Consider the following 24067-nt stretch of genomic DNA (forward strand, 5'->3'; position numbering starts at 1 on the left):
ATATATATATATATATATTACCTTTGTGAAAAAAAATACAATCTTATTATGAACAAATTATTAATATATTCTTAGGAAATTTTTAATTATAGCATATATGCATAGGATATAAACAACATACGAAAATATACATAATTCGCGCTACGAAATATACATAAATATTTAAAACAACATATGTAAAGGCAAAAGTAACATTCCGAGTAAAATTTTGACAAAATTTAGAATATTTTCTTACTAATTTTTAAATCTTTGTTAGAAACATTTAATAGACTTGCGTAAAAATCTGACAACTCCAGCTGAAGATAGTACATAAACAACTCAGGGTGCCTGAACTTGGGTCCACACGGGATTCAAGCTCCGACTTGAAGATCACTGATCTGTACCACCCCCACCGAGTTCTTCTCATCTGGCAAGTCGACGGCACTGTACAAACCGTGGTCCGGACAGTCGACACCAAGAAAGCGTGCAGACATCATCGTCTCTCTCACGAGAGAGAAAGAGAGAGAGAGGAAGGGAGCGAGGCGAAGAGCGTGGAGGGAAGACGAAAGTGAAGAAAAAAAAAGAGTGGAATAATTCTTCGAAAGAACTTGAGAAGGTGTTGGATTTTCTGCTGCTGGCAGGATGCAGTTACCGGCAATCTTTGCCGGTTTTCTGCTGATCATCCGGCTGTCCAGGAGCGAAATCCTGACGCCGCCGTATTTCAATTTGGCTGAAGGCAAAGAGATCGAAGCTTCGGCTACGTGCGGTGTAGACACCACCGGTCCCGAACTTTATTGCAAACTCGTCGGCGCGAACGCCGATCAGGATGAAGATATCAACTTGATTCAAGGCCAGGTAAATATTAGCGATAAAAATATTGTAAAAGAAATCGATAGTGCTTATTTGTGATACAGTGTGTAATATAATGTTTATTAATTAAATATAATTAAATATGATTTATCAAATTTTCTTTTGAAATAATAAATTAGTCAAAATTAAATTAATAATTAGAAAAACTGTTGTAAAAAAAAACTTTTTTCAGTGAAACTACAAAATATTAAAAACTTATACCGAATACTAAACAATTTTTTTATTTTTAGATATTTTTATATATAGAGTATATAGATATAGAAATAATTTATAGATATAAGGTAGAAAAAAATTATGTTTTTTTGCAACTTATCTGTTGAATAAATATCATGTGAAAATTAATTTAACGAATATATTCTTACATGCCAAGAAATTTATGATATTTTCGTCTTCAGTATTCGCACCGAATTTTATCTATTATCGTTAGGTCCTATGAGTCCAAGAGTTTATCAATTCTGAGGCATCGACGTGATTACTCAACACTTCCTTTTTTGTTTTCTTTCTTTTCATATTAATAGCTATTCGCGTATTCATCGTCAAAATAAATGTAATATTTTATGTAAACATTTATAATTATATAGTTCTCGCACTTTTTCTGTCTATCTGAGAATTACGATAAGGTGTTATGATAAAGAATCGGGAGAGATGAATGAAACCATTGATTAGCTTTCATCAATCGAGCGGTGGACGTATAAAGGAATTTATTGAAGAAATTGATGAGAGATTTTTTCACGTAGCTTTTTTATTATATATATAAAGTTTATTCACATATGTTAATAAATTTATTATATATATATGTCTTCTTCCTTTTACTATTATCTATACTTTTAATATTTTCTGAGAAAAAATTAAAAATTTTTTTTAAAAGTTCTAATTAAAAATTTTTTTGCTGAAATAATAATATGAATACATTATTAAAAAGTGAAATAAAATTATTTTCTATATATTTTTGTAATACGTTTGTAATTCGTCAGCGTGGTTGTGGCATTCTAGTCTATTCTAAAAATTAATATTATTCGCGATACATTAAACATTTTGTGGAATCAGAACAAAAGACAACTACAAGGCTCTTCTATAAGATTCCAGCTAAAAACCAGTTTGCACGGTTTATGATTGTGTTTGAAGAATGCGCTAGACTCGCAGGATCGCGTTTCTTATACGATGCTTTATCGTCGACAATAGAAATCGCTCGCACATAATGTGTACATAATACATTTATTAAAAATATTAAAACAATGCGTTTATATATAATATCCACACGTTTAATTTTTTTACCATGTTAAAATATTATAATGTCTGAAAATTTTATCCTAATTATCAAAATTATCTGTATAATTGTTTATATTTTAATTATATTACAATGTTGGTTAGCATCCAAGTTAGATCACTAGTATTTAAGACCACGAGATATCAGTTTATGACACCGTTTTTCATCATATACCTATCTATGTGGGTAAAAGAAGATGAAACCGAAGTGAACTAGAAGCGAGGAGTCTGATAAAACAGAAGATATGAATGACCTCTCGATAACACTCGATCGTTCACCCACCGAAATTAAGAAGCTTTCTATGCCATGTACAGATTTCAGAAAAAGAACTCTTTTTTTCAAATTTATCTTTTAACTATCTAAATTTACATTGCTATATTAAGATTTGTAATTAAAATTTTGTTTTTAAAATTTTAATGTAATATAGCAATTTAAGTATATGTGTGACGAAAATAAATAAAAATTATGTGGGCTAAGTTTCTTCTCGCAAAAGATTCTTATTTCGTTCAGCTTATACATGTAAGATAAATTTTCTATATATATATATATTAAATTTCATTAATTCTTTTGTCTTTTCGATGTAATGATAAATATTGTTTTTCCATAGGTATGCGATTATTGTGATCCTGAAAATCCTGAAAAAAGACACCCGCCCGAGTATGCGGTCGATGGTATGGAAACGTGGTGGCAATCACCACCTTTATCCAGGGGGATGAAATACAATGAAGTTAATCTGACGATCAATCTGGGACAGGTAAGTTACTTATGATATAAAATGTACAGATTATTAACAAAAGTTTTTGGAATATGTAAAGGTCTGATTCAGAAGTAACAGGAAATAATGATGCGCGATTCTTTTATCGGCGACATAAACATTCTATCGCATAAGTAGGCGTTTTCCTGCAAGTGGGAAGATTTATCATTGGTTTACTTCCGGAGAATAATGAAAAGTATTAAAGTCTCGAAGACGAATGAGGGAAAATTTAGTTATCAGTTATATCATCGAAAATTGCAGATATATTTTTTCAAAAAATTTTTTGCGAATATCTTAGTTTCCAATAAATTAATATCCAATTAATCCATTGATACTTTTGAATTAAAACTATTTGGATATTGACGATCTATCCATATAATTCTATTAGTCTAACTAGCTGTTATTACAGAAGTATATAGTTTATCTTTTCGTACTCAAAGGCTCTCTGCTCTCGCTCCTTCGCTAATCATCTTCTTAGAAAGATTCATTTACACCGTTGCAATGTTAGAACATTCCTTCTTCTCTTTCTCTCCCTCTCTCTTTCTCTTTTTAATAATTTATTTCTAATGTTTTTTCAAATATTTTATTTCTTTTTTTCTTTCTTTAGTTCTGATATATTCTTAATTATGCTCGAAATTTATTACAGTCTCAAATTTCTTAGTTCTATTATCCTAGAAAAGAATAATTCTTTGTCCCTATTTCTCCTTCTGTCTCACTTTTTCTTTTAGCTAGCATTTATACTTTTCATTTCAGTAATCGTAGTTCTCTCTTAAAGTATCGAGCCCTACATGGCACACATCTGGCATTCAGTCCTCGATTTTTAACTTTAGGGTTCACATTATTTTGTCTAAAATAGCGCAGGAACGTATATTTTTTTACAAAGTTAAGATTGAAAGCCATAAATTTCATTAGATAAAGCAATAATATAGATTCTTCCGTAAATAATGTATATAGATAATATGTTTAGTAGAATAAAAAGATTTTCGGAAAATAAAGAGAAAAATGGATAAGAATTTTTGTTTATTAGAAAAAATAAAAATCAAGGAAATAGAAGGGAAAATTTGAAACAGATTTTTTTCAGGAATTTCACGTAGCTTACGTTTACATACGAATGGGTAATTCACCTCGGCCAGGACTCTGGATCCTGGAAAAGTCGAAAGATTATGGCAAAACTTGGTCGCCCTGGCAATACTTTTCGGATTCCGCCAGCGATTGTCTGACCTACTTTGGGGTAGACAGTCACAAACCGATTACTCGAGATGACAGCGTAATTTGCACGACTGAATATTCAAAAGTTGTGCCCCTCGAAGGTGGCGAGATTCCGATCTCTATCTTAAATAATCGACCCTCAGCGAAGCACTATTTCAATTCGACTTTGTTACAAGAGTGGACGCGGGCAACCAACGTTCGTTTTCGCTTTCTCAGGACGAAGAACTTGTTGGGACATCTTATGTCCGTCGTTCGTCAAGATCCTACCGTTACCAGAAGAGTAAGTTGACACGTTTACTCTCATTTTCTCGTTGATATTTGAGTCTTGAGATGATTCTATACTTGTCGTTGAAATAAATTTTTATTTTACCGTACAAAAGAAATTGACATTCTATAATTTGTTAGTAATATTTCTCATATATATTGCAGTTTTTTTAAATTTATTTTTAATTTGTTTAAAAAAGTTTATTTGTATTACAGTACTTTTATTCGATCAAAGATATCAGTATTGGCGGTCGTTGTATGTGCAACGGTCACGCGGACATTTGCGACATTCAAGACCCTAACATGCCGAAGAAACTAGTCTGCCGGTGCCAGCACAATACTTGCGGACCTCAGTGTGCAACGTGTTGCAAAGGTTTCGAGCAAAAAAAATGGAGACAGTCCACAGCATCACAGAAATTCATATGTGAACGTAAGAATAATTTACTATCTCAATATTTAAGAATTAGCTTAACGTCTATCAATTATTATAGGAATAATAAATATAGATTTGTTAACTAATTTTAGTTGTTGAAAATTATTTTTTTGAATCTGTAAATTATTTATAATAACAAGTTGACTTTTATTGCTTCATTAAAATTTTATTGCTACTTTACTCTTATGAGAATAGCAGAGAATGGATTTGCGGAGATATAGATTATCTTTTTTAACAATGAATTTATGTTTGCAGCTTGCAACTGCTTTGAACATTCAGACGAGTGCATTTACGATCCGATCATTGATGAAAAACATTTATCATTGGATATTTACGGTAATTACGAGGGTGGTGGTATTTGTCAGAATTGCAAGCACAATACTGAAGGCATCAACTGCAATCGCTGCAAACCCAAATTCTACAGACCTTGGGACAAACCACTCAATGCAACTGACGTATGTCAACGTAAGTTTATTTAAGATATAAATTACTTTTAGTATTTCTTATGAATTTTACAAATTGAACTTTTTACATGTTTAATTAGCCTGCAATTGTGATTATTTTTACTCTACTGGAGATTGCTCCGATTCCAATGGAAAATGTGAGTGTCGCAAAGAATTCACACCGCCGAATTGCGACTCTTGCAATTACGGATACTTTGGCTATCCTAATTGCTTACCCTGTCAATGTGATTTGCGAGGTACCGACGGTTATTATTGCGAAGCAATTGACGGTTATTGTCCCTGCAAGCTAAACTATGCCGGTCACTACTGTAATCTCTGCGCGGAAGGATATTACAATTTTCCCGACTGCTTACGTAAGTGAATCTTAAAAGTTATTCTAACGTCTTTAAAGTTGTTTAGAAGGTAACGTCAATCACTACGATTTCAGCTTGTGATTGCAATCCTCTGGGTGCTCTGGATGATGTCTGCGACGTGATATCTGGTAACTGTACGTGCAAAAACAATTACGGAGGCAGAACTTGTAACATTTGCGAGGACGGGTATTACAATTATCCTTTTTGCACATGTACGACATAAGTTTTTAGCTATTATAATTTTTGATTATACATTTAAGAAAATACTATGACTATTACAGCATAATACCGAATTTATGTATTTTCTCAATGACAATACAAATTTCATTGAACTGCTGATGATTTTTCTCTAATGACTATTTTCTTTTATTTTTCTTTATTCTGTAGAAATTTAAATCTTTTTTTCCAATAAAAAAGAAAATATTTTTAGATCTTTTGTATCACAAAAAATTTAACATTGTTTAAACATAATACAATAAAACAGGATAAATTGTTTCTATATTTATGACATGAATTTTAAGCATGATTTCTTTGTGCAATTTTTAGATTGCAATTGTGATGCGCGCGGAACGCAACCCGGTATTTGCGATAAGACGGATGGCGTTTGTTTGTGCAAAGAAGGATACGGTGGCGTTAGATGCGACCAATGCACACCTGGATATTACGGCTATCCTAATTGCGTACCATGTAACTGTAGTTCCGTCGGGTCATCCAGCATCAGTTGTGATTCTACGGGCAAGTGCTCATGCCTCGCCAATTTCGCCGGAAGGACTTGCAGTCAATGCAGTCCAGGATACTATAAATATCCAGAATGCATTGGTATGTAATTCACACGTCGAAGTTCTCATTATTTTATTATTTTTAAATAATTTAATAATATTGACATTTTAATTTTTATCTTATTAATTAAATTAATCATAGCTCTATATTTTGTGTCAATTAAATATCTTTTAATATTTTACTTTTAGCATGTAATTGCGATCATGGTTCGATCGGTGTGTCCTGTGACGGCGAAGGTAAATGTCAATGCCGCGAGAACTTCGACGGCATTCGATGTGAGCAATGTAAAGAGAGCTACTACAACTTTCCTACTTGTGAGGGTTGCAACTGCGATCCGGCTGGCATAGTCGCAACTTTTCAAGGTTGCGGCTCTTTGCCGCCCGGTGAACTTTGCCAATGCAAGGAGCGCGTTGAAGGAAGAATATGTAACCAATGCAAGCCGCTTTATTGGAATCTGCAGCCTTACAACCCAGACGGTTGCGAAGGTTCGGATTTATTTCGGATATAATAAATAATTTCCATTAACACATTGTATTTATAAAGTAATATTATATTTTATGTGTTAAAAAGGAATAATTATATAACATTAAAATATTTGATTTTTTATAAAGTGTATTTGTATTTAAGAATGTCATTGTAACATTCCTGGAGTTATCGGCAACATCGGTGAGTGTGACACTAAGACTGGGCAGTGTATCTGTAAACCTGGCGTAACCGATAGAGGATGTAGCCGATGCATCGACGGAACATATAATCTTCAGGAAAACAATCTCTTTGGTTGTTCTGGTAAGTTAATCAACTATTTCGTAATATTTAATTTTTAATTTTAACGCCACATCTTTTAATTAAGATTGCTCTTGCGACGTTGGCGGTTCCGTCAACCCGGTATGTGACAAGCAAACTGGCCAATGTCCTTGCCAACCACGAATTACCGGTCTAACGTGCAAGGAACCTCTAAAGGCGCACTACTTTCCTACCCTTCATCAGTATCAATACGAAGCCGAGGTTGGTAAAACTCTTAGTGGAAGCAGTGTCCGCTACGGCTTCGCGGAAGATATCTTTCCGGATTTCAGTTGGAAAGGTTACGCCGAATTTACTACGCAACAAAGGGAGATTATACTGGGCGTGGGTATCGGCAAGTCTTCGCTCTACCGAATGGTTTTACGTTATGTTAATCCCAATAATGAGTCCGTCCTCGGTATCATCACTATCATTCCTGACAGTCTATCTGAAATAGAGCAGAAGTTTACAGTCAACTTTAAACCGACCGTTCGCCCAGCCTTCGTAACAGTTGCCGGACCATATGGCAACCATCCATTACCTATGGTGATGAATCCTGGACACTGGTCCATCAAAATTGCCACAGAGAAAACGTTCCTTGATTACTTCGTTTTATTACCATCGGAATACTACGAGGGCGGCATATTGACACAGGACGTGAATGTGCCCTGCGAAGTCGGTTACAAGGGACTCTGCAGGCATTATGGATATCCGAATTTGACACGGTTTGATTCAGTCCACGGCGCTGGTGGTTTCCTTAGTGAGAACAATGTCCGGATCCCATTAACCGAGTATTTTACTGATCACGAGACTTTGCAAGAAATTAACGAGGATGAGGTGCCACTCATAAACAATCAACAAGAAGAAATCCATTTTGAACTAAGAATCAGCAAACCTGGTCCTCACGTTCTCGTGGTGACGTATGTTACTCCGAGGAATGAGCAAGATACGTCAGTACTATTAATTGAGGCGAATACCGTTGGCAAAGGCAGAGTCACCCTCAATCCCTGTAGGTATACCAGTACATGTCGTCAGGTTGTTACCGATACTTACGGTAAGGTGGCTGTCATGAATTTCTCATCGAACTACGTTAGCTTGGTACTGACCGGTGAGCCGACCTCAAACATCGCGATCGACTCGATAGTGGCGATTCCCTATCATCAATGGTCGCTGGATTATATAAAGCCCAAATCTATCTGTGTAAGAAAAAATGGTAAATGTATACAAGGACTTTTTCCCGATGCCGCCGACGCCAAGAAGATCGAATTCGAGACTTCTAACAACATTCTCGAAGCCGAAATTCGACCTCACGGTATTTATGATAACACCACTAAATTGATCTATCTAGGCGATGGCGATATGGTGGATATTCACGCGAAGGTTTCCGAACCGGGAGATTACATCTTTGTGGTACAGTATTATCAACCGGACCACCCTCAGTTTGAGCTAGATGTGCTAGTGCAGAACGGCAAATTCTACGAAGCGAAAGTGCCGGTTCCTCACTGTCCTAGTAACAGCGGCTGTCGTAGCATTATACGTCAAATTGACAACAACGATACCCGATTTCAGCTGATTGAAAATTTTGTGCTAACACTAAAAGAGCCTGGCCGCGGTATTTGGTTAGATTATGTCCTGGTGATCCCGGCGGATCAGTACAATGACAAGATCCTCAGTAAATTGCAGTTTGACGAGACAAATGAGTTCATTAAACGTTGCGGCAGTAATCATTTCCATATCAACGTCACCGAGGATGGCTTCTGCCGTGACTCAACTTTTTCGTTAACGGCTAACTATAATAATGGTGCATTGCCTTGCAATTGCGATGGCGAAGGCTCCACTAGTTTTGAGTGCGAAAAATTCGGCGGCCAATGTCCTTGTCGGCCGAATATCATCGGCAGACGATGCGAGGTCTGCAAAACTGGCTTTTACGGCTTTCCTACATGTAGACCGTGTAATTGCCCTACTCTCTGTGAACGGGATACTGGCAGATGCATTTGTCCACCTCGAGTAACGGGTCAACGATGCGATCAATGTGAAGCTGGCACCTACGGATTCCACCCAATTATCGGCTGTGAGGAGTGCAACTGTTCACCCTTGGGTGTTTTGGATGGTGATCTGCAGTGCGATTTACTCGACGGCAGCTGCCGTTGCAAGGAGAACGTAGTGGGCCGTCAATGTGACCGTTGCCATGCTGGTTACTCGCAATTCCCACATTGCGAACGCTGCGACTGCGATTCACGCGGTACAACTGCTGATATCTGCGACCAATATACGGCCGAGTGCTTCTGCAAGGCAAATGTGCAAGGTCAGGCGTGTGACGTGTGCCGCGAAGGCACCTTTAATATTCAAGCTGAAAATACAGACGGTTGTACCAAGTGCTTCTGCTTTGGCAAGACTACTAGGTACGTTTTCCATATTTGCCATTGTCATTGATAATAAACGCTGTAAATCTATAAATCATCATTAATAGGGATTAATTCTTATCATAATGTGTAAGTTAAAAGAATTTATATTTTTAAAAAGATGGAATATTTTTATTCAGATGCGCCTCCGCGAATCTCTATTGGACTCATCTTATGGATATGGCTGGTTGGGAACTAATCATACCCATCGATAAGAGTGGCAACTTTAGCAATCTATCAACCTATCCTGTGGAGAATGCAACTACAATTACGGTTTCGCTCATCGCTAACGACACTTTCGAGAATGTCATCTTCTTTTCGGCGCCTGATACCTATCTCAATAAAAAATTGACTTCTTACGGTGGTTACTTAAATTATAGTGTCTATTATAGCACGGGACCCTTCGGCAAGGCTGTCAGCGCCGCTGATGTAATTCTTCAAGGCGCTAATACTACGTTATTTTATTATTCCGATGAACAGCCACCATCCTTTGTCAACTTTAGAGCGTCCGTTCGCCTCGTCGAAGCTAACTTCGTAACTAGCAACAGACTCAGCGCTACTAGAGAACAAATTATGGTTGTTCTCGAAGATCTGCGTGGAATATACGTGCGTGCTACATACTGGAACCCCAGCATTACGGCTTCGTATGTATCAATAATTCTTTCATAGAAATGTCGAAGAATCCTTATTATTTCCATGTAATAAATATCTTTACAGATTATCATACGTAACTTGGGACATTACAACGGAACAATATTCAGCTCAATATAGCATCCCGGCTGGCAGCGTAGAACAGTGTCAGTGTCCACCTAATTATCAAGGATTCTCGTGCGAGGAATGCGCTCCGGGATATTATAGGATTAAGTCAGGACCATACGGAGGGTACTGCGCGCCTTGTCAATGTAACGGCCATGCGACTACGTGCGATGTAAACACCGGAATCTGTCAGGTAAATTATGAAAACTTCGCTAGTCTAAAATTTCTTGTTTTTCTTCAAATCTGTAACTTTTCTGATTCTCTTTGCAGAATTGCAAGAATGGCACCACCGGCAACCATTGCGAATTCTGTGAGCAAGGTTACTACGGCAATGCCACTGTGGGCACACCGACCGATTGTCTGATTTGTGCATGCCCGTTACCGGTCGCCTCCAATAACTTTGCTACCGGCTGTGAGGTGAATGAGGAGGGCAATAAGATTAGCTGCGACTGTCTGCCCGGATATTACGGTGCTCGATGCGAGGCTTGCGCTGCCGGCTATTACGGCAATCCTGAAGTATACGGTGATTACTGCAAGCCGTGCGAATGCTCCGGCAATATTGACACCAATCAAATTGACTCATGCGACAGTATCACTGGTGAATGTTTGCAATGTTTAAACAATACCTCTGGTGAAGCGTGTAATCTGTGTGCTCCCGGTTATTTCGGTGATGCCGTGGAGCGAAAAGACTGTCGTAGCTGCGTATGCGATAACTGCGGAATGGAACATTGCGACAGCTACAGTGGTCAATGTTTCTGTCGACAAAATGTTATCGGTGAACAATGCGATCGCTGTGCACCCAATCATTATGGTTTCGGTACCTGCAAGGGATGCAAATCATGCGACTGCGACTTGGCCTCGGAAAATAGCCAATGCGACGGAGAAACGGGACAGTGTAAATGCATGCCAGGCGTCACCGGTCGCAGATGCGACCAGTGTATTCAGGGATATTGGAATTACGGACGTGATGGATGCACCTGTAAGACCATTTCCCACTGCATGATCACTTTTATAAATATTGTGAATAAAATTGTTAATTATAGAACAAAAATTTATTTTGCTACAAACAAGATGTCTTTATTAAATTATTTAATAATTATTAAAATTAAACAAGCTTTACTAATTAAAGTTTGAATTAAAAATTAGATAAATCATTAGGATATAATCATACAGTGTAAAAATTAAATATATAATCATCCCATTTCTTTCAGCGTGTGAATGTCACACTGGTTATTCTGTCGGCGTGTCTTGCGACACATCCACTGGTCAATGCACCTGTTTACCTGGTGTGATTGGTGAGAAGTGCGATCACTGTCCGTATCGGCACGTACTTATTCCGTCACAGGGTTGTTTCTCTTGCGGTTCCTGCACGGGAAATCTTTTGGATGTCACAGATGAACTAGCTGATTTAGTAGAGCCTATCTCGCGCGAGTATAATGTAAATAAAATATAATAATTTATGAATATATTTTATGCACATTGTTTAAAAATCAATATAATTTTATGTTTTTTATACATTTTCAGACAGTTGCAGAAGGCTACTTTACGAATCAACGACTTAAATTTATCAACGATATGGTCAACGAACTCTATCCCGAAGTTAAATTATTAGATCCAAGTCAGGTAAATCTACTACCGATACAGGAGAAGCTGAAGCAGATGGAACATGAAGTGTATTATCATAAACAACAGATTGATTTTACTACCGAAGACGTTAACAAGTGGAAGAACGACTCAGAGAATACATTGCGGAATATGAACACTCTGGAGGAAGATGTGGTACATAAGATTGACTTAGTCAATCAGATCGTATCGGAAGTGCAATCATTGGCATTGAATATTGAATTAGGAACGAGCGCCAAAGTCGATAATGCATTGAACGAAGCGAAGGAGATTCTAAAAAGAATCAAAGATGTCTCTTTCACTAAATTTCGGGACGATGCCGTGGACCAAGCGAATCAGGCTAATATACTGATTTCCGAAATGCAACAGTACAGTTTTCCGGCTAGCAACCTAAGCTTCGCTGTAACTGATCTCAACATTAGGATAAAAAATGTCAGTGTCAAAATGGATGACTTGCTGGACACTGTGCAATTAGCTCAAAATACTGCTAGTATAGCGGATAAGCTGAATCGAGAGAATAGAATCGCTGTACAGAGTGGCAACCTTGACGTTGTGAAAAACTCCACTGCCGAGGCGAGAGAAGACTTGGAGGCTGGAGAACAACTCAAGAATAATGCCAGTGATTTCCTTAATCATGCAAAGACCAATCTCGATCTTTTACGTGAGTGTTTTTGATACTTTGATATTTTGATAGATAATTGTAAAAATAGCGATAAAATGATTGCAGAAATAATTTTCCTTTTCTTTAGAATTGCCTTTTTCTTTTCTAGGAACTAACACTGACAGCGATGTGATTGATCGACTGAACAACACCATTGCGTTAAATGATGAAATGTTAATCGATCTGGCTGACCCAGTACAGAAAGCCCATGCTCACGCAGCATATCTACACGATCGTTCACTAGAATTGGATAGTTTACTAACTGATACTCGCAATACTAACGCGGTGAGGGCTGTTTCAGCATACAGGGATATAGAAACCGCAATTCAAACCGCAAAAGATGCTGCAGACAATGCTATAATTGCTGCTGACAACGCAACAACATTGGTAAAAAAAACTGAACATCATAATTTTGATTCATATCTATTTTCTTGAATGAATTTTATTTTATTTATTATTGTCAGACTGATGGACTCGAGGAAAAGATGTTGGACTCTCGAAACGAGTGCTTTAAATTGTTAGCTGCCGCGCAGTTCGCTCTAACAAAAACGACAGGCCAGCCCGAGAATGATTTGCGAGACGCAAGGAACAACGCGACTCTGATTGAGAATCAAAATAAACGTAACAAGGAGCTTCTCGACTCTATCGACAAGTATAGCTTGCTTTCTATGTTTTAAAAAGTCAAGTCATTTTATTTTCTATAATTAATTATAAAAATAAGTTTATTAAATTAAATTATGTTTTAGAAGCAACAAGCATAAGGCACATTGAGTATTGAAATATACATCTATTTTTCGTAAATAAAAATTGCAGGACACTTGACAACATTCCTTCACAATCGTCTTCAGTTGCACATGACGCCATGAATCAAGCAATGAATGTCGAACATAACATTAAGAACGCCATCGATGACATGAACGACATTGTGAATGAAATTCCGGAAGATTTGCGGGAGACAAAGCAACTCTCGAAGAATACCTCAGAGACAATCCGTGAAATCTCGCAAGCAAATAAGCAGTTGGATGGTGTATATAAAGTGATGCCAAATATCAACAGTTTACTAAACAGTTTAAATGACAATCAGAAATCAATTGACGCAACCGGGAATGATTTACAAAGTAAAATCGAGGCTCTAAGAAACAAAATCGCGAATGCGCGGGAACTGGCCAATCGGTTCAAAACCGGTTTGACCTTCTACAGGAATACTACTTTGGAACTGAAGAATCCAGAGAGCTTGCCATTACTATCTACATCCACAAAGATATCCCTATATTTCAGGACCAACAAGACCAACGGTTTTCTGTTGTATCTCGGCAATGAGGAAAAGTCAAAGCTACCACGCTCTAAAGCGGTGAGCCTAATAAAATCTAATATAATAGTTATGAAAGTGAGTTAATTTGAATCAAAGAGATAAGAAGAAAATTTTCTCAACAATAATTTTATATTTCGTAGCATGACTTCATGGCGTTGTTGATTGAAAACGGATATCCTGTGCTTATAGTCGATCTGGGATCTGGACCAGAGAAGATAAATCATAACAAATTTGTATCGGATAATGTGTGGCGGCAGATAATTATCGACAGGTTGGAATCGTATGGCTTTATCTAGTCTAAATTAATTTGTATTGTAATTTTGTATTGATGTTTCTCGAAATTTTTCTTTCAGAACTGGTAAAAATGTCAAGTTGATCGTTCGCGAAGATATTGGAGAGGGCAAAGATATATTATACGAGAAAGAACGGGTTTTATCAGGTCCATATTATATCTTTAATGTGGATCAGGAACATTCGAAACTCTTTGTCGGTGGCTATCCATCGTCCTTCCGCATCCAAAATGCCGTAACCGCATCTTCTTTCGAGGGCGAAATGGAGGAACTGATGATAGGCGATATACCGGTATCTTTCTGGAACTTTGTCGACGGCGAAAATAATCAGAAGAGTGCACTCGAACGCGACAAACTCATTAATTTCGCGCCGAGCAGAGGCTACCGTTTTGATCGACACGGCTACGCAATACTTAGCAAAAAGAGCTCGCAGATTACACCAGATACTAGAAAGTTTATCATCAAACTATCTTTCAAAACATTTGTGGAGGATGGATTGATTTATTTAATGGGCAAGGGAAGGCAGTTCTTGTCTTTAGAAATGAGAAACGGTCAATTGTTGTATCAGTACGATCTTGGCGAGGGTACTATTGTTTTGAGGTCCTCAGATAAATACAACGATGGTAATTGGCACACTCTAGAAGCCATTAGACAAGATACAATGGGCGCACTCAAGGTAGATGACCACACAGTTGCATCTAGTCAAGAGAGAGGAACCACCAAGCCTTTAGTCACATCGGATCACATTTATTTTGGTGGATATCCGCCTAATGCAAAGCATCCTTATGATTCGGTTATCAATAATGGCTTCGAAGGGTGCATCGATGACGTAGTTATCTTAGATACTTCAGTCGATCTCACGCGCAACGTACAGGCATTTGGAGTTATGCCTGGTTGTCCAGTCAGGGTAATTAACGGAATACTAATTGTTCGCAGAAAATAAATAAAAAATTTCCTGAAAAATCCAACTTTTTATTATGCAGATTTTTGTCTTATCACTAATTCTTGAAATTATATCTTTCAGTTTGCCAGTCTTGTCTCTTTTGAGAAAAACACACCCGGCTATGTGAGGTGGCGCAATTTAGCGTCCGATGGTCTACAAGTGAATTTCAAGTTTAAGACATTGGCTAGCGATGGTCTCATTTTCTACGCAACCAACGACGATCGGCAAAACGCGGCTACTAGTTATCTATCACTGGTGGACGGACAATTGGTATTCACTAGTCAGGGTGAGGAACTTAGAACAAGCCCGTCGGATGTTAAGTTCAACGATAACGAATGGCACGTGGTAACTGCCACTCATGATCAATCGGGTCTTAGCCTCGACATTGACGATACGAAGAACTATAGCACCGATTCAGCGCCGCCACCATTGCATTTTCTCTACGGCAACTTATACATTGGTGGACTGCCATCAAATTTCAATTTGGATGATCCAAAAATCGTGCCCTTCGTAGGTTGTATTGGCGATACGACCCTCAACAGCGAGATCATAATTAATTTTGCTAATACAACCGAGAGACCACATGCATTTCTAGGAAAGTGCAAAGGCAGTGATCAGACGCGTACGTTAAGATATTTTAATTTATAAAATTATTGTCTCTCTCAAAGTATATTTTAGCTATACCTAAATTTGTACCGCTTAAATTTTTTCAGTTTCACCATCGATCGTTGAACCTGAATTCTTGCCACCATTATTACCGTCGGAAGGTCTGGAAGATATAGTAGAATCGTCTACTCAAATCAGTAAGTGAGCTAAAACATTATATATATATATATATATAGTTATTTAAATTTTCTTTAAATTAGTCTGATAACACTCTTATTTGATAAATGACTGTCGTCCATGCTCTTATACTTGACTGACTGTATATATATATATACATATACATATACATATATATAAATTATATTGACATAAATAATGATGGATAGATAGGACAGAAACAAATTATTTTCTTTTAGATATAATAGAAGTCGATGTGGACAAAGATGAGAAAGAAGAAGAAGAACCAGAATTGGAAGGGCGAATTAACGTAGACAAATATGATTTCACGACAACGACTACTACGCAAAGACCAAGCAGCCTGACTGAACAGCCTGAAACCATCGACAAATGTCACTTGCCATACTACCCAGCAATAGATCCTGACCTTGAGAATGCTTGGCGATTTGGTACTTTTCATATTTTTTTAATATAATAAGTGGAAAATATTCAAATGAAAATTTTTCAAATGCGGCTCATGACTCTTTTTAGGCACTATAAGGAACAGTAGATTAGAATATAGAACGCTGAATGGAAGATACAAAGATGACTATGATTTCCAGATTGATATAAAAACAATGGCGGACGATGGAATTATATTCTATACTTCCGATCTCAGTAAACAAGACTTAATCGCCGTGTATATGCTTGGTGGAAAAGTAAGGGATCAATAAAAAATGATTTTTCCTCAGAAAAGTTATTTTATAAATCATCTTGATCTTGGAAAATTATTCTTCTAGATTCACTACAAATTCGACTGTGGAAGCGGACCAGCATTGCTAGTGAGTGACAAGATGATCAATAACAATCAATGGCATATCATAATCTTCAAGAGAGATGGTAACTACGGTCAACTAATTGTAGATGATGAGGAAGCAGTGACCGGATACTCGTTGGGACATACCACTGCTATCAATGTCAATCCGCCATTCTTCGTAGCAGGCGTCTTGCCAGAAATATCCAGTATTGCGTACACAAATATTGTAAGTTACATGATTTTTAATCTTATACTTAGGATTGCAAAGGTATAATAATTTCTTTTTATTTCAGGGTCTTAATAAGACGTTTAGCGGCTGTCTAGGAAATTTCATGATGAACGGACAACTCGTCGGAGAACCATCGGAAAAAATAGGTGTAATACCTTGTTCGAAGAGAGTCGAGCCCGGTCTCTTCTTCTTTCCAGGAAATGGCAGTAATTTATTCAAAGCAGGTAAAGGAAATTAATACAAATATATGTTTCGTCAAATAAAAAATCTTTCAATATCATCTTTAATTGTAGCTAACTAAATCAAAGATTATTAATAAAAAAAAATATGTAATTTTCAGTCGATCGATTTAACGTGGATCGCACAGTCGATATTCAAATGGATATAAAACCGCGATCCACATCTGGACACTTACTATCGGTACACGGTAAAAGGGATTATCTCGTCCTAGAGATGATTAATGGTACCGTTAAATTTCTCATAAAAACTCAGAAAGGTTCGATTGAAACAGCATTCGAGCCGACGAAACCAAACTCTCTGTGTGATGGCCATTGGCACAATATTCGAGGTATCGAGTCAATTAATGAGTACTTTTACAGCTGTGGTGTTTATCTTAACCATTTTTTTTTATTGATTTACTTTTTTTAACTAAAATAAGGTTTAGCAATTACTAATGTTTAGCAATTTTACATAAATCGCGTTCTACTATTACTTCTTTTTTCAACAGCTGTTAAACAGAAAAATGCAGTACTCCTATCAGTCGATCACAAACCGGCACCACCTGGAATCGGCGGCAAAAACGTAGCTAGAGTCTTATCAAAACATCCGATATTCATCGGTGGACATCCGATGTTGGGAAGAAGATTACGAGGAAGTACCTCGCAGACTCAATATGTCGGCTGTATCAATAATATTTTGATCAACATGAGACCAGTCAGCATTAGGCCTGAACGAGCCTACGGACAAGTTATCACCGGTGTATGCCCGACAATTTAAAATAAGAGTTTATGAATTTATAGCTTTTATCCAAAATTTCAATTAGATCTTCTCATCGAAATACTTTATTAATTTCTAACACACTTAATAAAAAAATAACAGATACTTATCAACAAAAATTTAATTACTTGATAAGTCAAAAATCGAATTTGTAAATTAATTTTTCTCTGAGAAAAAAATATTTTTTCGGATCAAAAAACTATGAAAAATTATTCATATAGGATAAGAAAACTCGTAACCAAAGATATGATTTAATAAAGAATGTAAGTTATAAAATATGTGTAGGCATATAGAGGAAGTTGGTTTTGTACATGATGCAAACTATTAAAAAGGAAATAAGAATTTTTGTAAAAGTCATAAGCGTTTTTTATTTTGTGAATATATATGTAATATTTGTGCGTTATCGCATTCGGCACATCTTGTAAATAAATCCAAATTCTTACATAATAAGTTCTCAAAAGTTCATTCTCATGGATTTTCGTCTCTTTTTGGCTCAGTCTTGGTATCATTAACATTACAAAAATCGCTATTTTAATATAACGCTTGCCTCTTTGTCAAGACACGATGTCGTATCACTATAATGATCATAATGAAAACATTTGCGATGTAAGCACAATATTAAAACATTTTAATGAAAGTATAAATAAAATGTATTTATAAATGCAAGTTTGTTAAAAGCATAGCTTTGTATCATAATGCAATTATTATACTAAAATTTTACGTAAAAACTATCCTAGAAGTGCAATCGTGAAAACTGTGAAAACTGCATAATTGATTTTAAGTTTAACAACGAAATTATACTTATGAAGAAACAATGAATAAAAATGTCACAAAACTGTCCAAACGTTGTAATTTGGAAAATAGTGTGTGCATAAATTTTTTTAATACAATATTTAAGAAAAATATTCGTTTTTTCTATTGTAAAATAGATCTCGTAAATTATTATTGTATTCATAATAACAATAATGATTAGTCGTGACTCTTTAGCACTAAAGATTTAATATTCCAAAAGAATATATATGGAAAATCATATAGCATTATTCACTAAATCAGAATTCACAGCCATGCAAACGTTTCTTGCAATGTTTAATTTTAATATTTATTGATTGCTGATATCTGTTAATATAAAATATACACATTTGTGTAATTACATCTATTTATTGCGTCTAATTTAATTTGTGACAAAATTTGTGGATTGCATAATCCGAACAAAATAAGAAAAAAAATAAAAATACAAGGTATATTAAATCACTTGTGCTAATTGTAAGTAAAATCTGTGCTTTATTATAACTGTTACGTGTACCATATATGTATGTATATATATATCTGAGATATGCATATATATATACATATATATGTCTGTTCATCGAATTGTCTTACTATAATCTCTAGATATATAATTATGTATACTTCAAACTCACGATGTTTATCAGATAACATAATTTTTATCAAAAGGTACAAAAAAGTACAAAAGAGTTAACAATTATCGCTTTTTAGCGATAATTTACGTATTTTTATCTAATTTCTTTTTCGAAGACTTATTGGAAGTAATATTAGAAGTAACACAAAACAGAATTAGAAATTTTTCCGAGAAAATAAATTCTAATATCTTTACCTTTATCTTTACATCTACCTCATTACATAATATTGTTTTATATCATTCTATAAAAAAAATAGAGTAGAAGATCAGTTACTGTCAAAAAAATAATTTTTAATAATCTGTCGGTCCTTAATCAGTAGAGGTATGCAGGATCTCAAAAATTCCCGAAACCCGATGCTTGAGACGGGACGTGAAGACGCGGATCAGGTCGGGATCCGATAATATTAATATTTTCGGGAAACTCGAATATTTTCGAGAAACCTGAATATTTTCGGGATCCCGTCCCGATCTCGAAAAGCATTCTCGTTTCCATCCCAACCCGATTTTGCACACCTCTATAAACCAGTATACTGCAAAGTAAGAAACTACATAAAAAAGCATTTAACGTTATACAATTCACAAATCATAATAGATCAGTATTGCGATACAAACTAATAGACCTAACTAATTGTTACAGTAATAATTATCACTGCTACATAATGTAGGATGCTCTATCTCTTACTATCAAATAATATTTTGATAGTATGAATTTTTAACTTTTCTTTTAAAAACAAAACGATAGAACATCCTAATACAGTGATACGACGAGGAAACAAAACGTGTCATCAACTCAGAGCAACCACACTATTTGTGACATATTCAACAAAGAATAATTAGTAACAATTTTTAGGAAATGCATTCTTATGCACAGAGATAGATGATAATAATGACCTCATTTATAATGCATGGAGTAAATTTCTAATAAGAAAAGAAAGAATTTAGGGAAGTACATATAAGTTGCAAGAAAAAAATTATCAGAAAGAAAAATGCAGTTTATGACAGGATCAATACAAGTCAAATTTTTAAAAAAGAGTCACACTATGGTGAATTTGCATTCCAAAATTGTGCTTATGTTTTCTCCAATCATTGCTTACGCTCTTCTCTCTCTCTCTCTCTCTCTCTCTAAAGTATTATAGTAAAACATTCACAGATCAAGTATCCGTAAATGATCCTGAAATGAACGATAAACGAACCGCCGATGAAAAAATGTACAATTCGATCAATCGACCGGCCAAGAAGGAGAGACAATGGTCGGTCATTTATCACGCGATTTCAGGAGATTTCTCACCGAAGTGGTATATCACAGTGCAACGATCCAGATACTCGATTGAGTTTTCCTGTGGGAGTTCGATCGAGGTAACCAAACGGCAAATCAAACCTGTCGCGGCGAGAAATATGTTTACCAGTATTATATTGCCGTATTGATTACAATTGCAATCCCAATCGAGCATGTACGTGACAATCGCGCCTCTAGAATCGCGTATCACAAAGGGCGACATATGCATCATCGTTTGCGTATGCTCAACGGCTTCGATTTATCTTCGGAATGAATTCGCATCAAGGACAATCCTGCAATATTAGGTTTTCAACCGTGAACGCCTGAATATCCCAATGAAGGAATTTTCCGAATAAAACTTAGCAATCAGATGATAATTCCGAATTAATTCTAACAAAATTCTAGAATAACACATCAATTCGCAAAGTATAGTAGAGCAAATTCGCTCCTCCGCGCATGCGATGTGATATCAGTGTTTCTGGGTCCGCGATTGTGTTCAATTAATCGTATTCATATACGCTGTCGAACAATTCTACTCGATGCCATGTGCAAAGATCATCACTAATCCAGGTTCAACCATCATATCCTCCGGCATGTGCATGTTATCACAGTGAAGGACCAACACCGCTTGTTTTCCAGGCACTCTTTTGCACACGTAATTGTCGTATTGTCGTCGAGAATTTTGTCTAGTCTCCAGAGAATTAAGACCTGGTGGCCATTTCCTCTCGTGGCAGTTTTCCATCAGTTCGTCGATCACATGAGGTGGACAATTATATTCCGACAGAGTTCTCTTGATCATTGTCTACAAATATGAAAAGAACAATTTTAGGATGAGTGTATATTCACAAAATCAATTTATCAATTGGTAAATAAACAATTCGTACCTGCAACAATTCATCAGGCGTGGAGATCATACCACCCCATCTGGTAACTCTAGCGCGGGGCAGAGACGCAGACCATCTGACAACATCGTCCCGTTCCATCTGGTCAGCGATCGCACGCATCGCCGGATTCGATACTCTCAGCGCGCGCATAAAGTCTTTCAGTAGATGGATCTCACGTTTGTGTTCATTGATTTGCAGCTGCTGCTCGTCGAGTTCACGCTTCATATCGCCTAGTTTTTGCTGCTGAGACTGTATGAGATTACGGAGCTCGCGCACGCAGTTATGATCCTTGAGCTCGTTCTTGGGAATGATCAAGCTGCAACCCTGCTCACACTGCATTGGTCTCTTCGGATTGTACTCACACTGCTCAAGATGCATCGCCAGGCAATCCAACTTGACGACCATGTTACAGCCATACATAATGTTGTCACATTTGATACACAAGCGGGCCAACAGATTTCTCAAGATTCTGGGAACTGCTCTAAGCTGAGTAGATGTGATGGGCGTTCGATCCAAGGGACACGTAGGCTGACGATTTATCCATTCGTTGATACAGGTGCGACAAAAGGCATGTTCACACACTGGTGCCTGTAACACATTACTCACCTACCAGTTTTTTCATAAGCTACCACAACTTTATAAAGCAGCAAAATATAGATACATGCTATTGCTGGTAAAACAAATCAATATCCACCAAAGATGAAATAATAAAAATTTCGAAATACAAAAATAATGTAAACAGATAGTTGAAAGTTAGAATATAGAAGTATAGTTATTTACGGATAGGGTTATTGTGACATTCAAATGAAGACAAAGAAAGAGAAGTTGAAAGTATATAGAAGCTTATTACGACAGCTTGTATATTTTGTATGTAAACATGTAAAGGCAAGCTTAATTTAGAACAAGTAGTATTTCTTCTACAAGAAGATACATGCTTCTTCCATAAGTATATAATAGCGTCTAGATTAAAAGCGGTAAGTCAAGCTAACCTATATTCGCAGATGCGCAATTTTGTTTCGCCTTTATTTCGAGGCAAGAGCAAGGTAACTTGGACAAGAACAACGGGAAGCCTCGGAAAATAAAGCAACACACTGGGCGACGCGTGAGATATTATGTATTCGAAAGCTCTTTCTCTTTCTCTTGGAGCGTCATTTGCGTCAAATGAAAATCTTGTAGTTTCATCGACCTCTCGTTTGCGTCGAGATGAGATTCTCGGGGTTAAAACTCGCGAAAATCGCGGGGCTTCTCCTCGATCTTGTCTCTCTTCGAAAATCGAAACGCTCCTCTCTCCTTTTTCGGACTTCGCAAATCTCTTCGTACAAAAACGCGCAGAACAAATAATGAAGGTTAGGTGAGAGTCGCAGAGTTGGGTCTCGCAGGAAGGTTTCCTCGGGTCAAACACGCGTCCTACCTGGACTGGATCTTCAAGCACGCCAGAGCATATCGGACAGACGAGCTCTTCGTCCACGTCCCCCTGGAAGCGGTTCACGTCAAACCCCATCGCGAATACGTGTGTCACCTCCTACCTCCCAGGCTCCCACTACCTCCTCCGTCGCGCTCCTTCTTCCTCCTCGCACGACTTTGGCGAGTCTTGCGACTCTCTCAAGTCTCTCAACGAGTGTCGCGAGCGACTCGCGACTGTCAGGAACGGATCTAGTCGTAAAGACACGAGGGAGTGCTCCTAATAATGGCCCAGGAGATTCAAACCTCGCTCTCCAGAGTTTTCCCTCACAAACCACCTTCAAACCTCTCCAAATTTCGTACGCAATAATTCCACGACTCTGCAAATATATATGCATCAAATATAAATTAATGTATATATATTTGTATACTTATATGATTTATTTTATTATTAATTGATATATATTTTGTATAAATATATTTAGTTTCAATTTTACTATCAAAATAATTTTATTATGTTTATGATTACGTGTAATATATTTCATAATTGTAAACACAGGTTTTTTAATTAGTTTAGTTCTTTGAAATATATAGATATAAATACACGCGTGAGAAATCACGGATGGCGAAGAATTGTTTAATATCGGCCACGATTGATTTTCGAATCCACGTGGACGCTGATCGTTGCGAAAGAGCGCACGCTTTTTCGCGCGAGTAGAGGGGCATGCTCGATTTATTGCGCGTGAAATTGTTAAATAACCGGGAGTTCCGTGAGTAGTCCATATAGACGTCGACGAACGCAAGAAGCGAGGACAGCACTGTGAGAGAAGACTCCCTCGTCTCGAGAGACCCAGACTCTCGCTACTGTTGCTGGACGATTTTACCGTTACATCCGCGAGTCCGTCCCGTTCTCGCGCTAAACGGCTCGCTTCCAAAACGCATATAGGTCAAAATTAACCGTCCGCTCCGTTGCTAGAGAAATGCTCGAGGAACGTTCACTTGGTCATTTTATTATGGGGTGGAACTGGGCGGAATTTTCGCTGAACAAATAATGAAGGGAATGCGAGGGAAGAGAACTCGAAGTGATTCTCGACAGATAAGGGTAACAAACAGCGTTCGCAGCTCGATCGTAGCCGCAGCCG

At 37.0% G+C, this 24067-nt stretch overlaps 2 protein-coding genes across 2 annotated transcripts; one reads left to right on the top strand and one right to left on the bottom strand.

The window, feature by feature from the left end:
* Positions 1 to 621: 621 nt before the first annotated feature.
* Positions 622 to 18022, top strand: LanA (laminin subunit alpha). Its single transcript, XM_018544871.1, has 29 exons — positions 622 to 834; positions 2724 to 2870; positions 3952 to 4359; positions 4560 to 4773; positions 5032 to 5241; positions 5321 to 5593; positions 5668 to 5805; positions 6140 to 6412; positions 6562 to 6858; positions 7001 to 7159; positions 7224 to 9555; positions 9696 to 10199; positions 10273 to 10504; positions 10582 to 11290; positions 11523 to 11749; positions 11836 to 12595; positions 12705 to 12982; positions 13060 to 13247; positions 13409 to 13946; positions 14048 to 14178; positions 14261 to 15104; positions 15222 to 15762; positions 15854 to 15943; positions 16163 to 16372; positions 16455 to 16621; positions 16703 to 16945; positions 17013 to 17172; positions 17289 to 17516; positions 17676 to 18022. Exons 1-29 carry the CDS (start codon positions 622 to 624, stop codon positions 17942 to 17944), a joined length of 10983 nt encoding a protein of 3660 aa, XP_018400373.1. The 3' UTR covers positions 17945 to 18022.
* A 3101-nt stretch (positions 18023 to 21123) lies between these two features.
* On the bottom strand, positions 21124 to 23031 carry elgi (E3 ubiquitin-protein ligase NRDP1 elgi). The gene is made up of 3 exons (XM_018545090.1): positions 22936 to 23031; positions 21525 to 22112; positions 21124 to 21442 (listed from the first exon to the last, which is right to left on the bottom strand). Exons 1-3 carry the CDS (start codon positions 23023 to 23025, stop codon positions 21173 to 21175), a joined length of 948 nt encoding a protein of 315 aa, XP_018400592.1. The 5' UTR covers positions 23026 to 23031; the 3' UTR covers positions 21124 to 21172.
* Positions 23032 to 24067: the final 1036 nt, after the last annotated feature.

This window comes from Cyphomyrmex costatus, unplaced genomic scaffold, assembly GCF_001594065.2.
Source record: "Cyphomyrmex costatus isolate MS0001 unplaced genomic scaffold, Ccosl1.0 scaffold474, whole genome shotgun sequence".
Taxonomy (NCBI): Eukaryota; Metazoa; Arthropoda; class Insecta; order Hymenoptera; family Formicidae; genus Cyphomyrmex; species Cyphomyrmex costatus.